Below are 24,366 nucleotides of genomic sequence, written 5' to 3'. Positions count from 1 at the left end.
CTTGAAGTCCCAAATGTGTTCTCTGCTTTTGTTTTCTTTCTGACCGAGTTTGAAGGCTTGCTATCCCGCATTGACTAGAAAGGGTCCAAATAAAAACAAGACTAAAATCAGGGGACCTTTTTTATTATTGCCTCGATGAAAATAAGAAAAATATAAATTTCAGGAGGCCCGAGCAGGCTGGCTCCGTGCCGCAGCGGGTCTCTGTTCAGCCGCCAGCTCGCCTCCCGGGAGCCGGCAATACAACAATCTGCACGTGCTCGCATCTAATCAGTTCTGAGCCACAGTCAGAGCTGCGGGCTGGTGCAATTTAGCCTAAATTATAATGCAATTCAAAGCATTTTCATGAGCTTATCGAAGTTCTTTTTTGTGTGTAATTTTATGAAACAGCAGGGTCTGGAACACACATTCGTTTTTATTTAAAAAATATATAAATGCATAAGGTAATCAGGTTCTCACGAGACCTACAGCAGCAGTTTTTTTCCCTGATCTCTTAAAAAAATGAATTTATTTCTCAGGAAAACTAAAGTTTTAGTTTGTTTGTTTGTTCTATCCATCATGTGTTAATACTTGTGTGTTTTCAGCATCACATAGTAAGATAGCGTAGAAACAAATTGAGGCAGGAATTTTCAAATTCAGACCATTACAGTCTGAATGAACACGTTTAGAGATCGCAGCAGATCAGTTAGTGCAAGATCCCACTGAAATGTCCTCTGGACCACCTCTACAATATACAAAGACGGTATTAAAACTCGATGGCATTGCAGGAGGTTACAGTGCACTTGATTATTCTGTTGTGCAATTATATGATGCAATTCATTAAATGCAAGTTCACAAACAAACAAAAAGACATCACTACCAGTGGGTCACATAGTTGTTCCATGTTTACCACCTTTAAACTTTTTTACATTTCTGTAAGAGACGTATGAACCCATGTGATGGACTGATGCTTTCCATACCTAAATCTGATTTTAAGAGGCACTCGCACTCCATGTTGACACATATGGAAGCGATTCTGTAGCATAAATAAAAATAAAAGTCCAAACCAGAAAGGCTTTTTCATTTTCAAAATGAAGCATTTTTAATTATGCTACAGAATCGCTTCCATAGACACAGGCTGATGGCTGAGTGAATGCCTTTTCTCTGCATCTCCTACACAGTCTGCTTTATTGGCTATATCTGAATTAAAATAGATTAAAATATGTATTTGAATAGATTACTTCAATAGAAAAATGTTGCCACTGAAAAATGACTTAAATCATAGTTTGAAGGCTTACTACAGTCATAACTGAGTGGTGTCAGAAAACATCCTCTGTGGTTACACTAACGGGTATAAATAGAGACCAGTGTCAAAAAAAGAAGTCAGTATTTACAAGCTCGTAAATGCTCTGCCATTCCAGCACTGTAATTCAACAAGCTGCGATCACCGGGTCATTCTGTCCACATGACTCACGAGGGCCACCTGACATGCAGACCATGCAGAACAGCGCTCGCCAGCTGCAGACACACACCCAACAGGGAGATACTGTCTCCACCCACCAGGATGTTGTCATTCAACAAAGAACGTGAAGAACAAACACACACACCGCGCAGGAACGAGAGCACATATGATGAGTCCCATTACATCATTGCCTTTGCCATAGCTGATTTTTTCAGGAAACAAGGCAAAACAACTGTAACCAAGTTTCAAACTGGGTTTTAAGGTAAAAATATATTTTCATATATTTACATATTTTTTAGGAACATAGAAAATAAAATGGAACATGGATGGATATTAAAAATGGCTGAATTTTAATAAATAATATAAAAATAGTTCATTTCAGTTGCACTTTACATTGTGGACACAATCTGAAGTGTCAAAAGTTAAGAACAAGAGTTAAATAATAGAACAGAACACAAAAGACAATTTAACCCCTGGCTGTTAGAAAAAAATGTCTCTGCTAGAAAAAAAATGTTTCTTCATTTATTTCTTTTTTAAATCCACCAAAAACTGCAATTCCATAAGCACCACCACGTCACACTTGGTCTCAATAAAAAGCCCCAAATGTAGTCTGAAGGAAGCAAAAAGAGTTATTTCAGTAGTATGCTGTGGTTGGGAGATATTCTGGTTTGGGAATGCCCTCTAAGAAGGACAAATTTGCATTGCTGGTAGTCAGGAGGTTGAAGTTAAAAATCAAGCCGTGGAGCATTTCCATATGTTCAGAAGTTTAGAGCCTATGACTTTGTGAAGCCAGTTTTAATCAGATTAGAATCCAGAATTTAACTGAATCCTTCATAGCTTTATTATTTATTTTTAAGCTTATTGAGACATCTTTATTTACTGCATTTGCTTGTGCTAATTCAAACTTCTCTTATACTACATATGACAACAGTCAGTAGGTAAGTACAGTACACAGCTACAAATGTACCAAAATCAACTACAAAAAGTGTACTTGCAGCCATATTACATAAACGTATACCACCTTAAGGTGAAAAAAGTAAATGTGCTTAATGAATCAACAGAGTATAAATAAGAAAGTCTGAAATCTTAGGTTCAACTAGTTCCCAAGTTCATCCAAAAAACAGTGGTGGCTTAAAAACACAGGTTTCCAGCAGAAAGACATTTACAGACATGTCTGTGTCTGATGTTTTCGTGCTTCTCGGCTATAATCGTCAACATCTGGTACTCACTTAGCTCTCAGTAGTGACCTCAAAGGGCCGTTGGATTGGATTATCATCTCTCCTGAAAGAGGATGGCCAAAGAAGATAATAAAGGAAAAGCATAGGAGTTGCCATCTTGAAAGGAACGCAGCATTCAAGCACCTCTGACCTGCTGATTACAACTACAGCACAACCCCCTCAAGACCGCACGGATGCAATCCTATCGGTTCAACTCCCTTCCTTGTCAGGAGTTGGGAGTGAAGAGTCAGTGCCAAGATGTTTAAAAAAATGCTTGTTTTATGTAAATGTGTTGGGCTAAGTTTAGGTTTTTATTCAATAGTTTATCAAAAATTAACATTGTTAAACATTAAACTGAAAATATAAAATCTTTTAATACATTTTAATAAACTTTTAATAAAGTCAGAGCAAACTTGTCAGTGCTCTGACTGCCAAGATGAACAAAATGGGTTTTGAAAGACAGTTTATACTTTTGACTATTTATGCTTTTTAAAATTCAAAATAGAAGCTACTTTTCTGATTTTTTTGGTTTAAAATAATAATACAATTTAAAAAAATATATATCAGAAAACCTAAATGTTATAGTTGAGTACTAATCGCGTGTCTTGTAAGGTGAGACATGCCAGTCAGCTGAATCTTTGAAGAGTAAAAAGGTGGCTTGAAGATCAAGCGAGTTAGTGGATCTTTTTGGATCTCTGTAAAAGTTCTTGTTCTGGACGACTTTACAGCTTCTGTGATTTTTTTTGTAAACAATTGTGTGTGGATGTCACAACCGTTTCAGTAAAGAGATAAATAGTTGTGTACATGTGTCTGGCCTGGTTTCTATAGGGAGTTGAGTAACTGTTTGCACTCAAAGAGGCTTGTGTGGTTTGAGCATTTCACAATCATCACATTCCATCTGAATGCATTCCTCTACACCTGTCTGCACCTGCCACCCTCCAGCCCAGCTCCGCTTTAGCTACACCTGCTCACGCAGAAGCAGATCCCGACAGCTGCCAGCTATTGGTAAAAGCAACAACATCTGCCAGGTGGTCTTCACCTCCAGAAACCAACAAAGCCCTTTTCATCCCACCCTGAAGAACAAGAACCTCGACTCACCCGTGTTGTGTTGAGGTGGTTGCTGGGTCACAGCCTCGCTGCTAGAACCGTGTCCCATGCTACAGTTTCTGCTCCCGCTGGACTGCCGGGAGCTGCCTCTCCTGAGGCCCGCGGCAGGAGAGGAAAACCTGAAGCCACCTTGATCCTCTCTAGGCAAGCGAAGCGACTACTGACCGTCGACAGTGCTCACTCAAGTGTTCTTGCCCTCCCTTTTCTTCAACCCGAGTCATCTCCGTCCTTCCCCTCTTCCTCTTCTCGCCTTAAAACACAACCCTCCCTGTTGTTGTGCACATGTCCCTCCCCTCAAGAAGACCGACTTGATAAAAAAAAGAATAAAGCGGTCTGCTGGTGTAAAATGCCAGTCATTCCTAAGAGCAGATATTTTCAGGGGGAAAGTTCACAGCAAAGGAAGCTTTGAGTGGCGACGAGACTAGTCACCAGGCCTTGAGAGATCTGCATCTGGGCTCCTCCTCCAGTGTTTTTGCCGTTTCACAGACTGACAGAACGCTACTCCCTTAAGGGCGAGAGGCGGGCTCTGCTTAGTGAGTAACTGGAGAAGTGGAAGGTAAGCCAGGCCAAGGTGGAGCTCCAGGCCAGAGGAGAGGAAGTGACACAGTGAAGGTGTACAATATCTGTGGGGCTGTGTGTACAGTTGATGCAGCACACAAATACCCCACTTGAAGTTATTTATAAGCATATGGATTGAGACCCTTCTGTCAAGACATTCTTTGGAAGTTGCTGCTTATTGTAGCTTAGAGAATTTTTACAATTCTTTTTTAAATGTGAAATGATGCAAAAACATTTTACTTATAAAATTAATTTCATGGAGTAATGTAAATTCAACTTCTATGTTATCATTAGTGTTCAGTAGTAATTAGGGGTGTGCCAAAATATCGGTGATATATCGTGATATTTCGTCCCGTGATTGATTCTCGATGCGTCTTCGTCAAGTATCGACCTTTTATTTACGTTTGAAGACCCTGTAAAATGTTATATTAATCATCCTTTGGAAAGACAATTCTTGGGAGGGTAGATAGGGGGCGCTCGTCGCGAGATTGGCTGGTGCGGGCGGGCGAAGAAGAATACACATTCAAACAAAAATGGCGGAGGGGAAAAACAAGGAAAATAGTGAGAGCAGCAAATTAAAAGACGCGCCAGCAGCTTTGAAGCTGCATCACCCGGAGTTGTGTGAGAAAGCCGTGGCTGTTGCTGGCCTGAAGCCGACACAGCCCGGCATGGATACCTTTTTCCAGGCAAAGCTACCACCGTCTTCTGCTAGAGCAGAGGAAATAACAAATGGGATTGGTGTTTACATGTACAAGGAGCTCCGTCCCTGCAGAGGGGTAGAGAACGAGGGATTTCGGTTTTTAATGAATGCATTAGAGCAGGGGTCTCAAACTCAATTTACCTGGGGACCACTGAAGGCAGGGTCTAGCTCAGGTTGGGCCGCATCTTTAGCGCACACACACGCACAACTTGTGGGTGTCTGAGAGCCAGTAAATTTGTGTGGAACATATACTATACTATACTATTAACTATGCTCTATTATTGACCGTTTTGTACTTATAAAACTCATTCAAATACAATAAAACATGCAATAAAAAAAATCAATAATTAAAGAAATTAGTAATACATTTCTGTTTAGTCTTATACATCTGTTTTCTGATTTAAATGTCCTCTAACCTCCATAGATGGGTTCTTCTGATCACGGCTTCTCTTTTCTTCTTACTGCTGGACACTTGGCAGCACTTCCTCCCAAACAGCTGAGACCCTCAGTGTGGCTTAAAGATGAATGTCAGTAAGTCTGGACTGGACTTGGACTTATGGAAATTTGAGGTGGAGAAGTCAGAGAGTATGTGCTCCCAATTTTGAGTCCGTGTTGAATGTTTCTTTTTTTGTTGACTTTTTAAAACACAAATCAGTAAAGGACAAAATTAAATTCAGTAACCATTTTCGGATTTTCTTTCTTATGACTTTTTGCACATTTGAACCCTGGTCACAAGTTATTTTACAGCAGCCAGCCAGCCAAAAACTCCTATATTGTCAAAGTTGAATTCAAACTGTGATTCGTAAAAGAACGAGCGCTGTTCATTGGAACAGAACAGAACATTCAATGTCGATACCTGAGCTCAGAGAAAGGCTAAAAAACGGATGGAAATTCAAGTTGGCGGCACCAAATAAGTGCAGCCAAGATGCACATTAAGCGTGTTTGAGATCATGCAGGTGGATGCAACGCTGCACAGATCACCTGGTGTGTGATCATCACAAAAATTTCACAAGAAAGGAGCGGGATCAAGGCCCCAACCTAAGCGAACGCAGCTGGAAACTTAGTACTGCGCTGACTGAAAGCTTCCCCGATGACTACAAAACAATGCATTATGGAAACCATGTCCTGATGGTTTTGGTAGTTGAGTGATCAATTAAAATACTTTAAAATACCTATTGATAAAAAAAAAGGCTACATACATTACAAAACATGGTCCATCTCAAACAAGTCTATTGCTCCATTTTTCACACTTGTGAGTCTAAGACTAAATCTTGTTGTTTCTCGCATACATTTAATGTTAAAGCCCCGTTAGCTGTCACACATGTAGGTGTGGGACATTTATTCTCCTCAGCTGGCCCATCTCCGGCAGGAGCGGTAAGCTGCAGTCACGAGAACCTTTTGGTTGGGGTTAACACGCCGCCGCGCCTAACCATAACCTCAACCTTCCTCCGGATCAGTGTAACCCAGAAACAAGTTCAGCACTGAGAGCATGTATTTAGAAAATTACATGCGAATGACTACGTTCTAAAAAAAAAAGTAAGAAAGTCCTAAATGTGGTTCGGGGAGGGGGCTGTCCCTAAATGTTCTTCTGCTTTCAAGCCCGGTCAATGTCCCACCCCCAAGAGTCATATACCCCACTGTGATTGGTTGGTTTGTCAGCTCCGCACACAACACTGAAAAAGTGTCAATCATACATACTGGCGGGACGCATTAACATTAAACTTTCATAATAAGGCAGGGGCCGCAAAATATCATCTTGGGGGCCACGAGTTTGAGACCCTGCATTAGAGCCATGCTTTTACATTACCTCTCGGAAATACTGAATAAATTATCCCTGCACTGTGCGCCCAGACCAGAGCTATGGTAGGGATGGAAACAGCAGTAAGAGTGGCAGCCCTGCCCTTAGACTCCCCTTCTCCTCAAAGCAGCGGTAGACGCTAAAAAGCCTGTGGTTCTCAAGAAAAACATGAACATATAAACATACATCACATGCAGCTGTTCCCCAAACGTTTTTTTTCACAAAAGATGTTTACTTTTAGATGCACTTTAAGTTTGTGTATTTTATCCCTGGTAATTTATTTTGAAAGCAGTTTATGTCTTAAATGACTTAAAGGAAAGTTCCTAGCTACTTTATTTTTTTTTTCCTAGAAGAATTTTATTTTTGTTTACACCACATTTAGACTAAATTGTGTCATTAATTTTTAACAAAGACACTACAAGTTGTTCACAGAATTAATATCTCATATACAGCATTTTTTTAAATATGCGATGGCTATGGCCTTGTTTTTCAAAAGTTAATATCAATGTGCCTGGCAGCTACTTGACTTACTCATTTTTTATCCTGTTTACAGCAATTTTGTACTAAATAAAGGCACTGCTGTTCATGTTCACCATTTATCATTGTGTTTGAAAACTAAAAAATAAATGGGGGAAAATTTCCTAAGAAAGAGTTTTTCCAAGTTCTTCTTTCCTAAAGTTTGATATCGTGTGTTGTTAGAGACGATATATCTCTATCACATTATCGCTATATCGTGATAGTATCGTGAGCAATGTATCGCGTATCATATCGTGAGGTACCCAGTGATTCCCAGCACTAGTATTAATAGCAATTCATTTATTAGATTTCCATTCAAAGCCAATAGCTTTATGGAAACAAACGGCATAAATGTAGTAAAATTATTAATTTTGCTAGTAAAAACTAACTGAAACAAATGACTTGCATGAAAAAAATACAAAATAAATTACTTTAAAAGAAAAAAAAATCAAGGATTTTATGAATCTATACTAATTTTTCAAGTTGAGATAGATTTTAAAGATTGGTCAGCTTTTAACCACGGCCCTAGTGAACATATTTCCCATTTGCTACTCATTTTTTTGTTACATTAAATTTGTTATTAATGCTAAACTGCTGCTTCTGAAATTTGGTGCGCAAGAAAAAGAGACCAAAAGCAGACCTTTGGCGTCATGACAGTGTAGGACAGCTCTGACAGCCTAGGCCTGCACGATTTACTGCAAATTTAGCTGTGCCATCTGGATATCGCAAAAGACAGATAAAATTGCAATAAATGGTTACCTTAAATTTGCTAAAAACAATCTTATGGCAGCTTAAAGCATTTAACGAATCAAATAAATCCATTTATGCATTTGATCAATCGGAGGTAGCCCCATTATTTTAGATGTTCACCAAATATGTAGACTAGGGTCATTTGGAGTTTACTTCTGAAACTGCTGCAATGAAATGGGAATGATGTTTTTGGTTGTTTTGCTATTTGTTTATACGCAGCAAATTATATCGTTATCGCAATAATAATCACTAATATTGCATATCGCGAGTTTTCCTCATATCGTGCAGCCCTAGCCTACTACTATGCTTTCTACATGAAGTTCTCAATCTGTGCTGCTGTTCATCTGTCCTTAAATTATATAAGGTTGAATTGAGGCTTAAAACAACAAGATGCAATTATTTAGTTGACCTAGATTTATTCAACAGCATGGACTCAGCTATTTCCTCCCTTTGGTTCTCTTCTCTTTAGGTCAGTGGAAACTCTGCCTGTATTCACACTAAAGTAAACAGCACCACAGTTCATTGGTAAGTGAACAGCGACTCTAATTCTAAAGAGAACCAGAGTTCAGCTGTTTGGTTAAAATCAGATTCAGGTTTGGTTAGTTTGATTCAAACCAAAAGAACCACAAGATGAAACCAATTTAGGATCAAACCAGGAGCAACCCAGCAGATGTGAATGTGAAGTACTTTTAGAGGACTTTTCTTTTGTTTTATCAAATAAATCCCTTTAAGCATTTGACGGATGGAGCCCTTTTAAGTTAGATGTTCGCCTCCTATGTAGACCAGGGTCATTTGGAGCATAATTTAAGTTATGCTGACTCTTATTTAAATTAAACTGTTGCAGTGAAATGGAAATAATGTTTTGCCATTTGTTCATATACTCCAAGTTACAGCGTCATCACAGTGTTGATCACCAATATTGCAAATAGCGAGTTTACCTCATCAGAATCAGAATTAGAATTCATTTATTGTCATATGCACAGCTTTTAAACTGACATACATAATTATTTTCCAGTACAACCCGAACAAACAGTTCAGAGTTGATTGAGGCTGCAGCAATAAATGCGCTGCTCATATCGTGCAGCCTTATAAAGGATGTATGAGGAGCTTGGTACTTTTGCACAATACATCACAAGGATGAAAAAATAACACGAATCACCAAAAAAAACGAACCATCAAAGACACTTTAGCCCAAAGCAAAAACACATCTGTCATTTTTAATTAGAGAAGACCCACTGGATTAAAAACCCACTGTCTGGCAATAGAGAAGCATCATCATTCTTTTAAAAAGGACTTTGCAGAGGATGTTTTCATTAACAGGAGAGGACATCAAGATCTACTCCATTACTTTTGCTCCCCCTACAGTTTAGTTAGGGCACTGCTTTGAAACAAAGGAATCGTCTGTCAGCTTTGTACGAGGATGTTGCCTAAAACAGGTATCCCTAAAAACAATCCTGCTCAAACTGGCATACCTCTGTGATAGTCATCATTCACACTGTCTATCCGTTCTAAACAGGAATCACAAAGAAGGCCTGTAACCATGAGAGCATCCTGTCAGGATAGCGTCAGGAGATGCAACAGGACACGCTAAGCTGCTAGATACAAATGCCAGCACATGTGAAGAAGGCCTGTTGCTCAACAGGTGAAGAATTATGTCACACTTCAGAGTTGAGGAGGAAGTCCTGTTTTATTTTTACTGCTTGGCCTCAGAGCCAGGCAGGGATGAGGACGTCAGCTTCCTTAATCTGATCACACCAGCCCACTTATCGATGAAGCGGAACCGCGCTCAGAGAACCACGCCAGTGACCACAGTAAACACTGATACAAACAGTTGCCCCCACCGTTGCAGGTCTGAGACAAAGTTTAAGGAAAACAGGTTTACTCACAGACACACCGAGACCGTACAAACATCCCAGGAGCTTCAGATGGACTGCAGAAGTGAAGAGGAGCCCTGGTGTCCCGTGAGCGGATACCGATACACAGGAGTTGTCAGATGACTGAGGTCAGACTGATAAGAGATTTGAGCTTGTGTGTGTGATGAAGACAGAAACCAGGCAGGTTCTCTGCTACAGTGCAGGTATGTCCTCAACATGACAGCCTATCAGGTAGTTTCAGTGATAAACTGCTGGCTGTGTCACAGAGCCAAGCCCTTCAAAGTCTGTCATTAACCCAAACTGTCATTCCTCTGTATGTTTACACACAGCTCTTAAAATCAAGAATGAATGCTTAGGATTTTGCCTTAACTTTATAATCTTTTAAAAGATTTGCTTTAGAATGTTAAAACTAAAACAGTCATAACAGAAGTTTCCCAAAATATGAGGGGACAGATCTAAAATAAATAAATGAATACAGAATCTTTACACAAAGATGGAAATATTTCTTGCAAACCATGTAGTTAATGGTAAATGGCGTATACTTGTATAGCGCCTTTCTTCCTACAAGGACAAAGCGCTTTACAGTCACAGACCCATTCACCCAGCCACACACACATTCACACACTGGTGGCGGCTCCGCTGCCAAACACAGGCGCCCGCCTACCACCAGAGGCAAGGTGGGGTTCAGTGTCTTGCCCAAGGACACTTCGACTCATGGGTGTGCAAGGCGGGAATCGAACCTGCAATCTTATGATCATGGGTCGACCGCCCTACCGCTGCACCACGGCCGCCCCAAAATAATAAAAACCTGAACTTCAGTGTCTGAGAAAAACTGAGTTTTGTGAGAAATTCATTGTTGGGAACAATAAATAAACACTTGCAAAGGTTTTCTGAGCCTTTAAACTGTTTTCTCCATCTGGTTCAGCTGGCTTCACAATGACGAGGAAGACTACCAACTGTAATAACCAGAAGACGGTAGTCGTCGTTGAACAGCCTGTTTTTTCACTAAGTTCTTCATCCAAATATATAACCAGAAGCGAAAGGAAAAGCATTGATGAGAAAACGTGCTGCAGCAATGACTACTGCTTTGAGAGGATTGTCAAATTCATTAAAAACATTTTGGGAGCATCACAAGGAATGAACTGAGCCTAAACTGGGCATCAAGATCCACCAAACACATAATACAACACACACGCTACAAATGTTACATTCCTCATATCAAGCTCTCCTGAAGCAAAGACGTCAGAAGCCTCTTACCTCGGCTAAAGAGAAAAAGAACTGGACCGCAGCTCAGTGGTCCAAAGTCCTTCTGTCAGATTAAAGTAAACCTTGCATTTCATTTTGGAATTTGGAGAAAAGTGGGGAGGGAGTGAATCCACACTGCTTGATGTGCAGTGTGAAATGTCAACAGTCAGTGATGCTTTAAAGTGTCGTGTCATGCTGGTGATGGTCCACTGTGTTGTCTGGAGTCCACAGTCAATGGATTCCAGAAATCAGGGAATTCTAGAGTACTTTCTGCTACTCTAACCCTTATTTCATCAGGACGTGGCAGCTGCCCACACTACCAAAGGTGCCCAAAACCGCTTCAGCAGTCGTGGTCTTACTGTGTTTTATAGGCCAGGAAATTCACCTGACCTGAACCTGACAGACAATCTAGGAGCTGTTATTAAGAGGAAGATTAAAGACATGAAACCCAACAAGGCAGGAGACCTGAAAGCATCAGAGCAACACCTATGCAGCTCCATGGGCTGAAGGCCTCATCCTGCAGAGCATTGATGCAATAATAAAGTACTAAATGCATAGAAATGATCTTAGCTTTCAGAAGTCTGTGACAAAAACATCCTTATTTCAGCTTTTTCTGATACAATTTTCTGAAAGAAGAAAAAAAAATATGTGGGTGTTCAGTATGTATAGGCTATATTGTAAAAGCTTCAAATAGTTTAATATATGTGAAAGAATTGTATCTAAAATAATAGTAAGACTGATTGAAATGACTCACAAAGCTCGTCAAACTCTCTCAGGATATTCTAACTTTTTAGATGTACCAGTAGAGAAAATAAATACTGTTTTTCTTACCAGGATTTTCCATCACAGCACCCAAAAGTCAGAAGCCAGAAACTGTAACCAAACAAAAAAAACATGTTTAAACATCTGAAGTTTTGCTTTGATATGACGCAAAACCTTGCATACTGATAATGTCTGAGTGGAACAGAGAACATTAAACAATAAGACTGAAAACAATATTGAGAAAACAAAGTGATAAAATGCATGGATCTCCAATGTTTGGTTAATTTGAAGGTGAGATCAGCAGTTTGCAGTACATAAAGCTGCACTGAGTTTATAGAAGTCTGGATCGGGGCAGCATGTGCTTTAGGATGGAGGGGAGGAAGGAGGATTTTGGGAAATTCATTGAGACGCTTGTTGATGCTCATTAAGCTGAATGCAAACAACGACAAACCAGTCTTGCTATGAGGTAACACAAACAATACTTTAGGACAGTGTTTTTCAACCAGTGTGTGTGCCGTGGGAGATGGTCAAGTGTGCCGTGGGAAATTGCCCTCATTAACTTCACTAAGAACATTTTCCATCTCCAGGATTTCAGCTCTTTGTTCATCCAAACAGGCCCTGATAAAACACTGAGTAATTAGGAATATAAAAGATTTTAAAATTACTTTTTCTTTGTGTTTATTTAATTCTATTAAAGACATTTTGATAATTATGACGGTACCGCGATTTACCTGCAGCTATAGCAGTTTGCGGAAAAGTCCCGTCCCTTTAACTGTCTCCGCCAATCATTCTTGAAGGCTTGATCACATGTCATCAGTCTGACCAATCAGAAGTGCTTAAAGTCTTCACTTCCTTGTTCTTAATTCTGTTGATAAAGTTGCTCAGTTCTAACATAAATACCAGATAAAGCTCGTCTTTAGCGGTGTAGCTTTCCACAGAATCCGGTATCAGACCGTGGAACAAGTGAACAAAACAATGAAGCTCAGAGACGCGAGTCTTTCTGCCCTTTTTCTGCCGTTTTCACACTACATCTCCCATGATGCATTGGCTTAAAGGGACAGCGCATATTGAGTCGACCTTGTGAAACGTCTTGAAACCACAACAAACAAACAGTTTCTAAATTTCCGAATTGAACTTTTATTTCATCTCTTAGAAAAAACAGCCGCAACTTCCTGCTTTTTCTGCCACAATTATCACAAAAATCCACGTGAGATTGCGGCGTGGGGGGGGGGCGCTCTGTCGATCGTGAATTTCTGCTTCTTTTTTTTGGGGATGCTGGTGTGCTGGTGTAAACACTGCTTTAGGAGATGTCAGCCAGGCCACCAACAAAAACAATGTTGTAAAAGACTAAGAGACCATTTACAATATATTTAGTTTGTGTTTATGTGTGATCAATGCTGTAGAGATGACGGAAAACTGCTTTATCAGAGCAAAGGCAAGAGAAAGAAACAGAATTTTAAATAAACAAAAAGAAAAAAAGAAAATCAAGAAAATTGTAAATAAATAATAAAAATTGGAAAATAAACAGATAATCATTGTGGGATGTTGAGTACTTCCACTGAAATACGACCAGAGAAGCTGTGAATTTAAAGGTTAGACAAGCTGATTATCTGCCTTCTTCAGAACCTGGATCCCCTGAGGACCAGACTCTGGTTTGGGTTTTCACAGGTGTGCAGATGAAGGAAGTAATGACATGAGCAGAAACCAGTTTTTGATTCAAACCAAGTGAATCTTTTGAGTGTTGGGGCAAAGAAAACCATCAGTTACTCATTCACTAAATGCATTGAATGGGAGTTTTGCCATCAAACACTAATAAATCCAATAAATTTTGATTCATAAGTTCACACTTCATTTGATTTTTGGATGATTTGTGATTTGTTTACATTTAGATTAATTTTTCACACTTTGATTTTAAAACCTAAACCAACAAAAGGGGGAATTATAAAAAAAGGAAACATAAAAACGCCGTTTTTTTCATGCAAACATTTTGAATTTCTGACTTTTTGAATCAATGGAGAAAAATGTAATGCCTTTAATTGAAGAGGTTTTTATTTTTATTATTAAAAAAGTTACATATATACAAGTCAGTTTTTGTTACCATTATCGATCATGATCAGAAAGTCAATAAAATGCTTTAAACCAGACACAAAGCTTCAAAAGCATTTGGTCTGAAAGGCACACAAAGTGAATCCCTGCACCTTTAAGGCTCTGGGTGGTTGGGGGCGTGTGAACCGATTAGAGGCAGGAGGACAAGGACAAATAGGCAGCTGACAGTTTGCATTTCCCCTCAGTTTCACAGCAGCTGTGAAAGAGGGACGCCTGCATTTGGCTGAGGCAGCAGATGTGAGCACGCCGTGACAGGAACGTCAAAGCCTCCACAGATAATAGCTATAACTCAATCTGTGTGATGGAGCTGAATGCACATGGAGCACCGTGCTGGGCACAGCAGCGTGCTTTAGCAGTGTCTGAAGGTGCAGACCAGGCCAGCCTATCTCCAATTTTAACTGCGTCTGTGCTTTTAAAAAGGAAAAAGAAATGTCATTGTGTCTGCCTTTGTGATGTCGTTCCGAACTCACGCAGTCCACTCACTTTTCCCGAAGATCATTGGTGGTTAATAACAGTTTCCCAGGGGAGAGTGTGGCTGTGACCTCTGATCCTTATGTCCAAATGGAACAGTAGCAGTCCTGTGAAACGTAAACACACAAGTTCAAGACGCACAAAGACACAAGGTCAACACTTTTGTTGCTGACTTTGATTAAAAAAAAAAGAAAGAAAACAACATGCAGTGTAAGCTTTTTTATTAGATAACGTTTCAGCTTGTGCTGTCTCTTTCTTGGAATGTGGCACAAGGTCTTCAGGAGGACATAACCCCTCAGATCCTCATAAATCATCAACTGTAGATCAGTAAAAACAATGCAGACAACACTCATCATCTTGATCCTTTTGGAAGAGCCTAAAAATTGGAAGTTATTCTCCACCCCGTTACGAAAACCACATCTTCATAATTGTGAGCATTAAAAAAAAAATTCAAAACATAAATGTTACATTCTATATTTAAAAGCTTCAAAAACAAAAGAGGAATGGTTTCTGTTAAAGCAGACTTGAAAACTGATACTGTCTATTTTGTCGGGTAATCTCATTAAATTTCACACAAAAAGGCTTCAGTTCAACAGTTTTCCTTGATACAAAAAAAAAAAACACAGAACCAACTTAAAAAACTGAGAGTGTCTAAATTAGAAGCACAACATCCCGCTAGATTGTTACTAAAATTCTAATATTTTTTAACACTTTCTTCTAAATTTAGACCTTATTTTTCCTTCATTAACAATAAAACACAGAGTGCCAACTATTTAGTTGATCATTTATTGTTTAAAACAAGTTCCACCCCATCTAAAGCCAAACTATGTCTTCTGGATAAACAATACAAATCAAGACATAAAACGAAAAAACAACCCCCCTAAAAAGAAAGAAAAATGCACAGAAATAACTGAATTTCCCATATCATTTTATCTTTATTTTCTATCCCTCAGTGTTATTCCTCTGTCATTTAGTGGCTATTAAATTGTAAGTAGTGTTTACATTGTTTTTCTCCTCATCATACCTTCAACTTCCCTACAAAATATAATGAACCTGCCATTAACAGAGGCCTGAGGTCTTCGGATAATTATGTTACACCCAGATTAAAATCAGTGTTGGTAAATCCATGTTTGGGTAATAAGTGAGCTGCTCCATTTTATCAAATATAAACAATTTCCTTTGGTTTGAAGACGTTTTAAGGGGATCGTGTGAACGGCTTACAACGCCCGTGTTCAGCAGTGACTCACTCTGGCTGGTTTGACCAGTTTTCCGGCTGTAACGTAAAAATGTAAACCTAGAAAACGGCTTATGATTCACTTGTTTTTTACAGTACATAATACTCAAGAATTCAGAACAAATTTGATGAAACCAGGAGGGATAGAACTTTATTCTGTTCTGCCTTTAATCATGTTAAATGGATCGTTTTGAATGAGCTCTGGAGCAGAGAAGTGGATCCACACTTGAACGCACAAATAATTTACTAGATAAAGTTCAGCTCTCAGAGACACCCCCCAACACACACTGATGGTGCCAGCTGGCAGGAGAGCAAACACTGAGCCAAGTTCATGTTTCCTTCACTGCATGCACACAGGGAGGAAAGTGGACCTGCTGCAGACCATGTGAATGAGGAGAGGAGCAGAGTTCACACTCTGAAGTTACTATTTTACAGGAATCCAAGGGTTGAACTCAAGTACGCTGGACTCTGCCTCAGTCCACAGACTGCTCCCTCTGCAGCCGAATGCACCTGCAGGTAAAGCGCCACCCCCACTGTCCGCTTTGGGAACTGAATCCATCAGCAGTATTCCTGCAAATTCCCATGACGCACCTCTTTTGTGTTTGTCCATGCACATGACTGCAATACGGGCAACAACATGCACTGAAATGAAACTGTCGCCTGATAAAACAAGACTGCGAGTGAATCCAAATGTACGGAAGACGGGTCTTTCAATGAAGTACAAAAGGTACTTAGAGCTGAGAGTGGAGATCATTAATGGAACACAGATGCTGAGTTTTTTTGCAGTCATTGCATCACATTATTGTCCTTCCTATACCACCACCACCACTACCTCCATCAGCAGCAGCTCACAGTCAAGTCCATCTCTGTGGTTTATGCAGCATTTTCCATCATCCCCCAAAACACTGAAGGCCTTAAAAGTAATCATGACAGCTAAAAAGAAAAGGTTTAAATCACAAAAACTGAGATTGATCGCCAGCAATCCACGAGTTCGCCATTGAAGACAGCCAGACTGTGATACATCAATTAAGAAGTTTTTTATTGCCATTCAGATGAGCCCAAATTGGCTTAAACTACATTTTCTAGCTTTTTAAAACTTTCCAAGGCCACCACCAGAGTCTGGAAACCTCTTGCAATTAAGCAACGGCATTTACTCTCATTAAGTGTGCTTTGATTTTAGGAACATCAATACAGGCAGTTAGTCAAGGTCATAGTTAAAGTTGGTCAACCTGTCTTGAATATTTCTGTCCTCTGTACAGAACACACTTGTTTATTGATGTAAAGCATCATCTTTATCCAATGGTCGTTTAAAATAAAATCTATTCAGTATAAAAAAGGAATGGTGCACTTTTTAACATTTAAAAAGGCAAAAAAATATTTATCTTTAAACTCGTCTGGGTTGTGTTTGCCCCGTCTCCTTACAAACCCCACACAATGAGCCAGTTCCCTGTTAGAGGACAGCTCGTTAGGAACTGCTCTCAGATAAACATTTCATCCACAATTGTGAAGAGCACAATCCCCCATTGTGCCAAGTTCATTCTGTGAAGCTGGCATGGCCAAATGCAGTGCCAAGCTGCAGTTTGCATAAGAAAAGGAGCTGACTGGTGCTCAGCGAGTCCCTGTCACCAGCAAACTGATCAGATTATTAGAGGGCCAAAGTTTCAAAACATTCCTAAACACCATTAACCCTTGAACTGAACTTATTAGGGGTGAAACGATTACTTAACTTAAACAATGAATCTATTTATACTCCTAAATTCCAACCAGGTCGTTCAGTGTGAAACACGTTATTTGAATAAATTATATATTTTTAAAATGAAATATATTGATCTATCATTACAATAATGTGTGGAAACACTGAATTTTGCAAAGACATGTGACCTTAATGTTCTAATAATGTTCTGTTTGTCTTACTTTTATGTGGAAATACAGTGGCCTTTATGAAACTAAGACGAGAATGGATTTGCCATTAACTCTTGTTTATTTGTTTGTTTGTACACATATTTAACGTCCACTTATGTATCTTGCAAGAAAAACAAGGAATCTGGAAAACTTCACCTGCACTGTTCAGTACCGGAGTCACACCTTTGAAGAGATGTCCTGGATCGAATTTGATGTCAGTGAATCCGATCATGCAAAACTAACCAATTTCAACTATGAATCATAACCACAATCACAAATTGTGTTGTGAATCAAATCCTTAAAATTGAATTGTTGAACCTCTAGAATTTAATGCTTCCCTCCCCCCATTTCACCTACAGCAAAAACCAGATCAGTATAAAATTGAAATATTATTGGTGTCAGAAAATAAATGTCTAATTTGTATTGTAAATTAAGAAAGCCTGGAATATATATGATAAGGTTATCAGTCCACAACGGTTAGAAAATACTAGAATCTGCAACAATGTAAGATTATACTTTCTCAAATCTATGACTCCCAGACTAGCTAAAAGAAAAAAATTCTGCAATGTTTGCAGCTCAAAATGCCATGACCAGCGGCCAAATAAACTGGGCTATGTTTAAAAGAATTGGGTAGAGTAGGTCGGTGTTCCCTTCTTTCCCACCCTCCCGAGCCATCGGCCCATCCTGACACTATTCCCCGGTCGTCCGGAGTTTGCTCCGCCGTAGGAGTCAGAGGCAACCATCCTTCTGCATACAGAACCGAGGCTGACCTGATTCCGGTGAAGTCGGCCTGATGGGACAGAAACACCGCAGCTCCCTTTGTTTACCTCCCTCCTCTTCCCACCCTGCCGGTCTCCCCGGATGATCGGTATGCGCATCGGATACTTGTCGGAACAAGTTCACGGACCGTGGAGGAATGTTAAGTTTCACTCGAGAAAACAAGACATATTTGAAAGCCTCTTCCGGATTGGTGTTCAGTCGGTGTGATTACACTAATGCAAAAAGCACCGGGACGCTCAGCGCTGGTTTTTGCTGATTAACCGTTGACCTAGTTAACGCTGCTCCCGCACTATGGCTTATAACGACAGTCAGAGGTAATTTTAGAGGCGATAAGCCATAAGCAAGGCGTACTTGAAGCCATACCTGTTGTTTTTCTTCCTTTAACTTTAACTGAAACAGAAACCCGTGAAGAAATAATTCTTGACAGCCGCGAGTTCAGGTTAAATCATGGATGGACTCATGATAGAGCAACAGGTGGTTCCGCTCCTGCCTGGGATTCGTCCGCCGACTTAGCGTTAATTTTCCCAAAATTACTTTAATACAAATAAACACAACTGTTGTGTGTGTGGTGTGTGGTAAGCTCACCTTTCCCCCCGGAAAAATAGTTAGTTCGTAGGACAGTTTATCCAGACGAAGCGCCGCAACTCGGAATCACTCCGGACAGTCGAGATGCTAACGCGGAACTAGCTTCTGCAGCAAACCAGTCACAAAAGTAACTTTGGGGGTGGGAGGAAGAAATGGTACCGCCTCAAAAAGTCTAGAAAATTTATAAAAACGAACCAAAAATGTTTTTAGCTTCACTCTAGCTTGTTAAACGCCTAAAAATAAAAACTTGTTTTAGTACATTGTGAACAGATTAAGTTGAGATGCGCAAGCGCACAGCTACCTAGTTAACTCCTCCCCCACCTGGGGAAAAAAAAATCTGAGTAGGAGTCCTGCACGCGCCACGGGTTAGGAGCGTAACCACGTGACCGCAGTGCTACAGGAAGTGAAGATCTTTGTCAAGTGTGGGTAGAATCTGGTTACAGTGGGTACGATATGGTTAAAGTTAGTCAGTGGTGCTTGTAACAAGAAAACATCCTTTTTAAGGCGGATATAATTTTCAAATCTAACAATATTATAAAATAAATTATGAAAAATAATATTAAAAGACCCACTTTGATGAAATGGTGTTTTTAACACGTTTTTGTAGCATTTTTGATGATGGAAGACACATATAATAAATTAATGTTAAATTACATTTCTGGATTTTTTTTTTAATTATTCAAACTGTTGTAAATCAAGGACAGACAAAAAGTTCAGTTTGTTCTTTTAATTTAGAAACTACAATCGAGAATAATTACCACTGCAGGTGACAAATCCCCACCTCAGCATATAATGGTTTATGGCAGGGTGGATTCTGTCCCCTGAAACAGGAATTGGATTGAAGCATTCCGTATACAACACAGTTATGTGACGAGAATACCATAAAAGGTAGGAGTTTCATTTATTATTGGAGAAATCTTTGTTGACAACCAACTTGCCATGATTTATTTTATCAAACACATCAGAAACAAACAAATAATAGCATAAATACTACAGTATTTGTACTATAATAATATATATTAATTCTTTGGTTAATATTAACAAACTACTCAATAATATAATATTGAAGCTTTGCTGAAAAATGTATTTAGCCTTTAATCAAAGCTTTAATAAAAGCAAGTAGTCAAAAGTTTTCTATATTGATTTTTTAAATTGATTTTTATTAATAGAGTTTACATAAAAAATAACTGTATTAGGTACTCTGAGCATGAAAGCAAGTAAAACCCAATGACAAGCATCCCTGATTCTTTTGTTTGGTTATTTGACGTATCCTCTACTGTCAGTACATATGTTTTTCAATGTAATTCGTACGACTCACTTCTTTTGATTTTAAAGTGATCCCTTTGCGGTTGATGCTTTAACATCAACTGTTACTCTTGATATGATATTAAAAAATAAATCTAAAGTCTATTTTCCACAATCTAAACATATTCTTAGAATTAGTCTACTCAAAAATGAAAGCAGACACATATTTTTTTTTGTATGTGTTACCTTAGTTTCCTTCCAAAAGCCAATAAGCCAAAAACCTTGTTTTAATAAATGCAGTAATAATAATTCAATAATGATAATAATAATAATAATTCAATAAACCCCCCAATTTAAAAAAATAAATTTCACAATTAAAACAGAGAATGAATGTATCTACCCATAGAGAGATTAGAGATCTTGATAGAGGCAGCAGCCCAGACTATAACCAACCTTCTTGGAGTCTTTGGGAATGGGTTCTGGAAGGTAGTCTGATTGGAGGCTCTCTTGTTCTACTGGAAGACTCTAATGACCACATGGGCAAGGACAGTGATCCTGGTCCTGGAACAGCAAATTAACTCTGCGGGTTATAAACAGTGCTTGAGGGTTCATGGGATTTTGCCCTTCCAATCCACACATGTTTTGTGGATTTGGAGAACGTTTTTGATCTTCTCCCTTGCTGTGTTCTGTGGGGTGCGGGGCCCCATACTGAGGGGTTTGACTCAAGTTCAACCTTCTGCTGACATTCTAACAAGAGCAGGATCTTAATTTATGTTGCTGGCGGTTAATCAAACCAGTTTACACGGAGTCTCCAGGCTAGGATGCCCAGTATCACTGGTTCTGTTCATAATGATTTTTGTGAAAGAACTTCTTGGTGCTGTCTGGGGCTGGAGTCTACTTTGGGGGCTGCAGGACATCATTCCTGTTCTTAATATTGTTCTGCTCTCTTCATTGGACCAGGATCTTCAGTGTGCATTGTTGGGGTTGATTGCAATCCAGTATGGCTGAAAAAAGTTTCCTCATCAGGGTGGTTGGACGCTCCCTTAAATATAGGACGAGGAGCTTAATGACCCAAAAGGCTCTATTATTGGGAATTGTACTGGGAGCCATGACACAGATTTTAAAATGAGTGTAATAATTTTCACCTACTAACAAAGTTGAAAAGTCTGTTGATAAAATATTCTCTGTCTTGTTTTCTGAACCGATGTCTATTAAACCGTAGTTTAAAAGTACACTACTTTATCAGGAGACACAGAGATGTAGAGGTGTGGATCATCAGTGTAGTCATGAAAGCCAATGCTTTGTCTTCCAGTAGAACCCATACGTGGCAACATGTATAGATTAAAAAGTACTGGGCTTAAAATTGATCATTGAGGAACCCCACAATTGATTTCATGGACCCTAGAGGAGCTCATGTCCACAGCATCCAGAAAACCTTCATCAACGTCACAGGAATAAAATCAGTAAACTGTCTGCTGCACCAAATGGTAGAGCACATCTTGAAAATGAAAAAGAAAAAGATTGTATGTTATTCATCTTAGGCAGTAAGCATTGGTTAGGAACATATTCCTTACAAATTTTTAAAGTACAATTCCTCATTTATAGCTGTTAATATTTCATAAATGCACTAGTATCAAATGTGTAAATTTCCCCTCTCTTTACAGCTTTCCTTACAGTTTCAACAACTTTAAACCTGTGCTGCTTTTATTTATTTATTTGTGTTTTATTAACAGGGTTTTCTCAGTGGAAGTCTTCTCTGTCTGGACCAGCTGCTGCTCCAGCTGCTCTGGCCGTGGCAGGGGGGGGGGTCCGCCATGCTCCAGTGATGCTGTGTCCTTCCGTTAATTGCTGGACCAATGGCTGCCTCCAGGTACAGAGATTTCAGGGGTTTAAGGAGTGAGAATGTGTCCCTGGGTCTGTATTTTAACGGACATGTAGTATTTTTTATTAATTTGTAAATCAATGGTGCTTTATATATAATGATTCATTGATTTAGATCTGAAATTTAAATGAAAACTATTCCCTGGTGAAAAAAAAATCATGATGGGCGGGGTTACATCTTACAGAGTGATCACAAAAAGGGTGCAACTCTGTGCTTTTGGGCCGGACCAACGTCTGATTGAGTCCAGAGGATCGAGTCAGAAAGAGGCAGAAATGTAAGAATGTACAGCAGGGTAGGGGGATGAAGGGGATAACAGGTTCCATAAGTTTGATGGAAAATGTTAGAGAGCACAGACAGAAAAGCTGTTGCAGGAACTAGAAAAGATCATCAAAGACAAGGTGAGGAAGACATTGAAGAGGATGAAGACTGGAGACACAATTGGTTCTGAAAGCTTACCTGTAGGTGTGTAAGAGTTTAGGAGAGGAGCAGTACAGCTTTGAGATTTTTGCTTGTCTTTTATTTTTTAAAATAATTTTGAGATTTGATCCGTCATAGGTACTATAGAAATGAAGTACCGACTTGCATATTAAGTACCGACTTGCATATTATGTTGAATTTACTCCCTTAAAGTGTTTTCAGTGTTCGTCTCCAAAATTAACCAAATTGTGGACAGGAACTTTAAAGCAAAAGTTTAAAAAATTTTGATCATTTTAATTAAAACAGGACTTTGGGCCTTACAATATCCAATTGTTGAAGATTATTTCAATAAACCTTGAATGATTCTTGAATGAATTAAGACAAAATTATTTAGATTCCAAATATCATATGCTTAATTTCTTTGTGCAACAACAACAACAACAAAAAAATTGAGCAAAAGAAAAAAACACGTTTTAGAAGGTGCATCAGTTAAAAGTTTTAAAACAGCGACCTCTTTTGGATATTTATAGAACTGCAACACTTTAAAATGATTGATTGCAGAATTCAGAGGTGAGACACCTACCGGGGTTTTGAAGATATAACAACCCTCATTCAAATGTCAGCTAACACTCGGACAGTTTAGATCCACTGCTCATATATCCTTTCTCTGAGCCCCATGAATCCCTGATATGAAGGTAGTATTATTTGGAGACACAATCCTTTGAATGGTTGGGAATGGAGGGCAGAATTTCAAGACGAGATGAACTGAAATCAGAAATGTATTTTAGACCTTTGTAGTATTGTATGAATTATCATTCATTTTGACAGCAGAGGCTCAGGTGGTTTTGCATGTCAGCCAATGATTGAATAGTCAGCGGTTCGATCCCCGCTCCCCCAGTCAACTGTTGTTGTGTCCTTGGGCAATCACTAAAATTGTACTTTCTGGTTGGCTATTATTTTTCCCCTCAACCATAATAATAAAGTTAATTTATTAAGGGAAGCGTGCAATAGCTGGAGAAGGTGTAACCTCCTGGTGTTTTTATATTTTTGTATATTTTATCTTATACTGTCTTATTTCGCAATTTTAGTTTTTTTTTTTTTATTTTGACTTTTTGTTATTCCACCGAAAAAAATGCACTGTAATTTCGTTGTACATGTACAATGACAACAAAGATATTTCATTTCATAATTTACTGTCAAACTGTAAAACCTATGTATTGGACAAATTGTGTTGTTTTTTGCTATTAGGGTGACGTTTTCTGCTCGTTGAAGTGAACACCAAATTGTATTCAAGAGTCTTATGTTAAATGTTGCTGAAAATCTGGACGTATGGCTAACTTCAGAGGAAAAACAGTCTGTCGCTGACCCTTTCACAGACACAGGCCAGACAAGGCTCCCCACCCTTTTACTGTTTAATTATAGCTCTTGGTTCTGAATTGATCCCACTGTTTTTTGGCTCAGAAACTGCAGTGTAGAATGCAGCTTTTATTGTTAAAGTGAAAGGACAAGAAGCAGACTTTTTATAGTTGGGTTGTTGACAGACGTATACTAAAATTACGCTTTTTTTCTGAGTGCTGAAACAGTTTATTTCTTTTATAGTATTAACAGTTCGTCGGTCTGGCTGGACTACTTATAATTTTGATCACATTGAAATTGCAGGTTTTTATGTTTCTGTAAGGTCACATTTTAGAGATTATTGAGAGTCACAAGTATTTTTGAGGAAAGTGCAACTTTAACAATGAGTGCTGGATGAAAGCATGCATTACACTGAATCAGATC

The 24,366-nt window shown here is 39.0% G+C and overlaps 1 protein-coding gene across 6 annotated transcripts in view; it reads right to left on the bottom strand.

The window, feature by feature from the left end:
- Positions 1-19,361, bottom strand: part of LOC101162937 (phosphatase and actin regulator 4A) — a 36,122-nt gene extending 16,761 nt beyond the window's left edge. Inside the window, exons 1-3 of one of the 6 annotated variants that reach the window (XM_023960014.1) lie at positions 19,044-19,360; positions 14,555-14,649; positions 12,035-12,076 (exon numbers count right to left, since the gene is read on the bottom strand). In XM_023960014.1, coding sequence (XP_023815782.1) covers positions 12,035-12,047 — 13 coding nt within the window. In that variant the 5' untranslated portion in view covers positions 12,048-12,076; positions 14,555-14,649; positions 19,044-19,360. Of the gene's footprint in view, positions 1-3,753; positions 4,212-9,970; positions 10,089-12,034; positions 12,077-14,554; positions 14,650-19,043 lie in introns of those variants that run through there. The other 5 variants (XM_023960013.1, XM_023960012.1, XM_023960015.1 and 2 more) reach the window with 5 other exon arrangements.
- Positions 19,362-24,366: the final 5,005 nt, after the last annotated feature.

This window comes from Oryzias latipes, chromosome 11 (genome assembly GCF_002234675.1).
Source record: "Oryzias latipes chromosome 11, ASM223467v1".
In the NCBI taxonomy this organism is placed as follows: domain Eukaryota; kingdom Metazoa; phylum Chordata; class Actinopteri; order Beloniformes; family Adrianichthyidae; genus Oryzias; species Oryzias latipes.
The sequence above is the reverse complement of the archived record's forward strand: the minus strand, read 5'-3'. Positions and strand labels throughout refer to the sequence as shown.